At 61.2% G+C, this 6,867-nt stretch overlaps 1 protein-coding gene across 1 annotated transcript; it reads right to left on the reverse strand.

The window, feature by feature from the left end:
• Positions 1-4,926: 4,926 nt before the first annotated feature.
• Positions 4,927-5,536, reverse strand: TRNP1 (TMF1 regulated nuclear protein 1). The gene has a single exon (XM_039381268.1). It carries the CDS (start codon positions 5,433-5,435, stop codon positions 4,935-4,937), a length of 501 nt encoding a protein of 166 aa, XP_039237202.1. The 5' UTR covers positions 5,436-5,536; the 3' UTR covers positions 4,927-4,934.
• Between the last annotated feature and the right edge of the window lie 1,331 nt (positions 5,537-6,867).

Below are 6,867 nucleotides of genomic sequence, written 5' to 3' on the forward strand. Positions count from 1 at the left end.
GTTTGTGCAGGGACATGCTGGGCTGTGGGGAGAGGGAGCTGGGAGGGTGGAGAGAGGAGAAGCTCAGGGGAGGACAGGGGGGAGCTGGGGGGATGGAGAGGGAAACTTGGGGGATGGAAAGGGGAGAGCTGGGGGAATCTTGCGGGGGGGGAGTGAGGGGACTCTGTGAGGGTAAGGCTTGTCCCCCAGCCTTGTCTGGGGACCCCTGCGTGGGGGGACACCTCGCCGGTGCCGGGGCTGGAGGGGAGAGCCGGACCCGCCCGCCCGGTCCCCGCCGCCCCGGGGCTGCTCCGCCTCGGCGGCTGCGGCAGCGGCTCCCGCAGTGCCCTCTGGTGACCGAACCAGGAGGCTCCGGGCCGCCTCGGTGGCCTCCCGGTCCCTGGGACCTTCGGGACGGTAGCCCTGTCCCCTTCTCCCCATCGCTCCGGGACCGTCCCTTTCCGACCCTCTCCATCGCCCTCGCCCCGTCCCTTTACCTCCCTTCATCACTTTGCACCCACCCTGTCCCCTCTCCATCACTCTCGTACCATCCCTGTCGTCCTTCTATCACCCTCCCACTGTCCCTGTGCTCCCCTCCATCACTCTCACCTGGTCTCTGTACCCCTCCATCACTCTTGTACCATCCCCTCTCCCTCCCCATCACCCTCCCACTATCCTCGTCCCCCTCTCCATCACTCTCACTGTCCCTGTCTCCCTCCACCACCTTCCCACAGCCCCTGCCTTTCCCCCCTCGCTCTCACACCAGCCCCTCAGAGGCATTTCAGCTCTGGGCACCCCTGCCCGTGGGTGCCTGTGGCCCTGCCAACCCCCCTCACACCCACACACTCCACCAGGACTAGCCCGAAGGAATTAGCAGCGGAAAGGAGAGAAGCCAGGCTTAGGTATTAACAGGCCACATTAATTTTATTTTTCCCAGAAAGTCTGTAACAAAATAATCCCATAAACCCAACAAGTGTCGGTGCTGTTTATGTAACAGCATTGCTGGCAGGAGGGCAGGAAGGCAGCGGGGTTATGTAAAGCCCTGTGCTCCTGGGGCAGGGGGTGATCCCAAAGGCACCGGGGGGTCTGGCTCCTGCTCTGGCCTCTGGCTGGAGGTGCTGTGGGATTCCCACCTCCTAATCTGTGCCCCAAACAGGCCCAGGACCCTCCAGCAGTGGCAGTGGCAGCTGGAGCTTCCTGGGACTTGTGGAGGTGCAGGAGGTGATGCTGCTCCCATGAGCAGCCGCTGTGTAATGGGACTCTGAGACTAGCTTTTATTCCCTTCTAATTATTTTTCCTGAAACAGGGATCACTTCTCACTCCAGTATCAGCCTGGGGAGCTGCTGTTATTCCTCCACTCCAAAAACCAGGACACAACTGCCCATCCCAACCTCCCCAGTGCAGTTTAACTGCTGAATGAGGGGATGTCCCCCTGTCCCAGCAGACAGAGGGGACCCCTACTGCCTTTCCCCATCCTTTGAAATCCTGGGCATGGTGTTCCCTGGGCACCTGGAGCAGACAGGTATCTTTATTTCATCTATTTGCAGGGTGGTGAGGAGGCCTGGGGTCTCCTTCTTGCCCTTCCACACTCCTCCTGTCCTCGCTGACCACATCCCTGAGGAAAATGGGAGTAAGAGTGAATTGTGATGGATGTCATGTTCCAGCTGAAGATACTCCAGGAATACAAAGTGGGATGAGACCATAACCTTACTGAGACCAAAAGGTGTGCATGAACCATTGCATCGAAGGATTTTGAATTATTTTGGTCTGACTGGTTTAATGGAGTTGATTTATCACAATTTTAAGGTCTTTCCCTGCGTTTCCTCTGAGTCGGTTCTGCTCTAATCGGGTCAAAAGCTGATTTGCAAATAATCACCAGAGAAAGGGGGGAAAAAAATCGAGGGATTTAAGCCCAAGCTGTGCATTTCATACCATTAATTGAAAGCCTGAGAGAGATAATGTGTCCCTTCTCCTGGTTGAGACCCATAAGCTGCTATTAACAGCAAATTCCCCACCCGGCTCCAGGAATCACCTCCTGGCTGGGATTACAGCTGTGCACTGAGGGGAAAACCTCCCCCAGGGACTGATTTAGTGAAAGGGCAGAAATTAGGGAGCACCAAGGAGTATCAGAGCACTCAGAGCTCCACTTAGGGCAGCACAAACCCGAGAATTGTTTGAAAACTGGGATTAATGGGAATAAGGCATAGGTGTCCCAGTGCAGGACCATAAAGGCAGGGTGGTAGCTTAAATATTTCTCTGCCACCTCTTTTCTGCACATATTTATGTGCAAGTTGTACCTTATTTGTCACCTTATATGAGTTTTTCAGGAAAGACTATGTCTGTATTTTTGTGTATATATATATATATATATATAAATATATACTTACATATGTGGTGCCGGAGACCCCAGCCACCCACAGTGACATTCTGCTGCAGGAATTCTGAGCACATTTTCCATGTCCCCACACCCCTGGAGGAGGGAAGAGGTCGATAATCAGAGAAATCCACCCTGGTATTAATTACACGCCATTACCGGGGCTTATTTGCTAATCCCCATTCTAATCACCCTCTCGGTTATATGTCAACCAGCACCTCAGGACACTGCATGTAATGAATAAAATATATATCAAAGTTTATTCCAGAGCACGGTGAGGGCAGCAGCAGCAGCCAGGGTTACACAACAGACCTGCTGTCACACCAAGGTAGTCGCGGCACATTCATACGTCAGTGAAATCCCACCCCCCGCCCCAGCCCAAAACCAAGTGGGGGTGGTTTTTTTTTTGAGTCAAATAAATAAATAACATTTTTTCCAGTGGGATTCATGCAGCCTCTGGGGGAAAGCCACTGCAGAAGCTTGGCACAGCGAAGCGAGAGCTGGTGGCTCAGGTGAGGGGCTCTGTTATCCCGGGGGCGGCGAGCGCTGTGTCCGGCGGAGGAGCAGGATCACGGGGGGGGCTTTGCCAGCTGAGCCACTGCAATTCCCGGCGGGGAAAGGGTGATCCCATCACGTCTGAGTCCTCCATCCAAAGGGGTGATCCCATCAGGTCCGAGCCCTCCGCCCTGAGGCCGGCTCAGGGCTGGTGGGGCAGCGATGGGGACAGTGATGGGGACAGCAGCACCAGGGCCCTGCACGAGCCTTCTGCCCGGGGAGGGATCCTTCATCCCGAGCCCTCTTCCGCCTCCTCGTGCCTTCTCGCCAGCCTGCAGCGACAGGCTCTGCTGCCAGGTGACATTGGATGTCCCCAAGGACGTTTGCTGGAAGCACTGGGAGGTTTCAAGTGTCACCCGCTTGGTCAGTCATCAGAGCAGTCCCAAAATTCCAGCTCCATGGGAGGCGAACGGTGCCGGTGCCATCACGAGTTCCAGCCCTCATGAATTCCAGTCCTCTCCCGCTCTCTGCCCCTACTGGGGCTGAAATCGCTGGCCAGGGCTGGTGGAAGTGGGGTGGCCCTGAGCCCACTCGATTCCCCTCTGAGGCTTGCACAGAGGCCCAGGATCAGTCCCAGTCCCATCAGTGTCCTGCTGGCCCAAGGGCTCTGGGACCCCTCCTGGGGGTCTGTGGGGCTCGGACAGGGAAGGGGCCCTGCCCCAGAGTGGCTGCCCTGAACCTGCTGCCTTAGAGAGGGAGGTGACTCCAGACTGAAATGGAGGTGCTGGCAGTAGATTCCCCGATAAACACCCCCAAACCTGGCAAGATCCTCCAGGGATCCCAGACCCTGGAGGGTCTCCCAACCCCAGGGGGGTTCCCAGACCCTGCTGGGCCCCCCAACCTCACTGCCCCCCGCAATCTGCCAGCTCACTGCACACCCTGGACCCTGACCCTGCAGGATCCTTCAAGCACTCCAAACACCCAGGGACCACCCCCTCCCTGCCAAAAAATTCCTCAGAGCACCCCAAGGTCCCCAGACCCTGCTGAGGAGTTCTCCAATACCAGAGGGTCCCCTACAGAACCCCAAACAACTCAGACCCCACAGGGTCTTCCCCCATCAGACCCCTCAGGCCACTGCTGGGGTCCCCAGATCCTGCTGGGTACCCTCACCCCAGAGAGTCCCCTAGACCCTGCAGGATCTCTCTGGGACCCCCAGGGATGCTTAAGCCCTCCCAGTCCATTGGACCCCTCAGGCCACCCCCAAGGTTCCCAGACCCCACTGGGTCCCCCAGACCTCCCCCACCTTGCAGGATCCCTCCGGGACCCCCAAATCCATTGGGTCCCAGCCCATCAGATTCCCCAGATCCTGCTGGATCCCCCCACCATATAGTGTCCCCCAGACCCCTCCCACCCTGCAGAATCCAATCAGGACCCGCAAACGCACTGCTTCCCAACCCACCAGACTGCCCTAAACCCTCTAAAGGACCCAAGACCCCGCTGGGTCACCCCCACACCATGTGGTCCCCCAGATCCTGCAGGGTTCTCCAGACCCATCAAAGTACCCCCCACTTTCAGAACCCCCGTGTCCCACCGATCAGTCCCCCCTGGACCCCAGACCCCTCCAGCTCCCCAGACCCCCCCCCCAGACCCCAAAGCCCCCTGGGTCCTCACCAGTCAGACTTCTCAGGAGGAGGATCCCCCCATGCCGCGGGGTCCCCCAGATCCTGCAGAGTCCCCCAGGCCCATCAAACTGTCCCCCACTTTCAGAACCCCCAAAGCCCCCGGATCCTCATCGATCACACTCCTCGAAGGACTGGATCCCCCCAGATCCCACAGGGTCCCCAGACCCATCACGGCACCCCCCACTTCCAGAACCCACCCGATCAAACCCCCTCAAGGACCCCAAACCCCTCCAGCTCCCCAAACCCCCCACCGGATCCTCACCGATCAGACTCCCCAGGGCTCCTCGGAGCACTGGGTCCTCCCAGATCCTGCAGGGTCCCCAGACCCACCAAAGAACTTTCAGAAACCCCCCCCGATCAAACCCCCTTAAGCACCCCAGCCCCCTCCCCGTCCCCCTCCCTCCCTACGCGGACCCGCGGGGCGCCGCCGGCAGCCGGCGAACGGGGGTCCCCGCGGCCGCCCCCCGTGCCCGGGACGGTGCCCAGGGCACGCAGCTGCGGAGGGCGCGGGCGGCGGCGAGGAGCGCGGCGGGCCGGGGGCGCGGGCGGCGGCGGAGCCCCTTCTGCAGCCGCTGGCTCTGGGCCGCCAGCGCCAGCTGTGCCTGTGCCACGCCGGCCCCGAGCCGGCCCAGGGTCTCTGCCCGGGCGGCCAGGCGGAGCTCTGCGTGCCGCAGGGCGCAGTGCACTTGCCACACGCGCCCCTCCAGCTCCGCCGCCGCCCGCCGCCGCCCCTCCGCCGCCACCAGCCGCCGCCGGGCCGCCGCCAGCTCCACCGCGCCGGGGCTGCTGCCGCCGCCGCCGCTCTCCGTGCCCGCCTCGGGGCCGCCGGGGCCGCCGCGGGACGGGCGCTGCGCGTCGCCGCGGGCGGGGCTCCGGGATGCCGGTGCCGCCGGTGATGCAGCCATGGGGAGCGGGAGCGGGAGAGGAGGGATGCGGCGGGGATATATAGCCCGGGGGCGGTGCTGGCGGCGGGTGGCTCGGCCCCGGCGGGGGCGGCTCCGGCAGCGGCTCCGCACCGGCAAAAAGGGGATGGAGGGGTAGGGGAGGGACGCGCGACCCCGGAGCGGTGCGGTGCAGCCCGGGGGTCGGTACGGACCGGCACGGCACCGGTACGGGCTTGGTTCTGCACTGGCCCGGGATTCGGCATAGCCCGGTAGGGCACATTACCAGTATCGACACTGGCACGACCTCAGCCTTGGTACGACACCGGGCTGGGCATGGCTCGGTATGGCCCTGTACAGACCCGGTACTGGCACCTGCCTCTGTCCAACACCGGCCCCGGGCTCGGTATGGCCCAGGACGGCATCGATACGGGCTCGGTGCCAGCACTGACAGGACACCGGGATCGGCATGGCCCGGTAGGGCACTGTCCCGGTGGCGTTACCAGTTTGTGGTGCCCTCGGGGGACGCCGGTGGGTAATAGGGAGCTGGGGAGGGCTGGTATCACTGGGAAACGCTGAGACGGTTACTGAGGGGTCACTGGGAAAGGCTGGACCGGAAAAGGTTTCCTGGGGAGATTTACCGGGATGGATCAGTGGGGGAGACTGGACTGTGAGGGGTTACTGGAACGGCTGGTTTGAGTCTGCAGCTCCTGAGAGAAGCAGTTGAGAAGGTCTTGGTGCTGTTTGAGGGATGCCGGTGCCTCTGCCTGGGGCAAGGAGAAGAGCAGGGGGCAGCCCCTCTCCCCCCAACGCCCACCGGGGCTGGGGCTGGGGTGTCCCATCCTGGGGTGCAGGGAATGTGACACCACGACCGCGTGTCCGTGGTCGCAGGGCTGTCACGGCAACATCGCTGCCAACGTCATTATCATTTGTACGGTGTTAATAGACCTGGGGGTGGGATGGCACGGGGAGGAGGCTGGAGAGGGAGGTGCCGCTGCCACCTTGCTCCCCCACAGGGCCTGGTTTTTGGGGTTCCTCCTGCCGGAATGCCATCCTCAGTAGCTGCATCTTCATGTGGGTGCGTGGGGTAAAACCTGCTCGTGTTTCACATCGCAGCAGCAGAGAGGATAAAAGGGATGACAGAAACCAGGTGCCGAGCTCTCATCCCACCCCCAAACCGGAGCAAAAGCCTAAGCTAAAAACAAAAACCCAGCCTAAATCTGTTCCGAGCAGAGCCACATCCAGGCCTGCAGTGGATGTCGCCCACGAAGCTGGTGACATTTTTGCTTCCCTTACCTTAGGAGGAAAAATAAAACCCCATCTCTTGTGCTTTGCATCACATTCCTGCTCCTGCCAGGCTGCCACACGTCTGCCAGGCACCGGAGCGGCGTCAGCGGCCGCTGCGTCACTGCTCCAGCCCCCGCTGCCGGCTCGTCCCCGGTAGACACCGCACCCC

This window comes from Pipra filicauda, unplaced genomic scaffold (assembly GCF_003945595.2).
Source record: "Pipra filicauda isolate LSUMZ 115617 unplaced genomic scaffold, ASM394559v2 scaffold219_size1829416_pilon, whole genome shotgun sequence".
Classification (NCBI taxonomy): Eukaryota; Metazoa; Chordata; class Aves; order Passeriformes; family Pipridae; genus Pipra; species Pipra filicauda.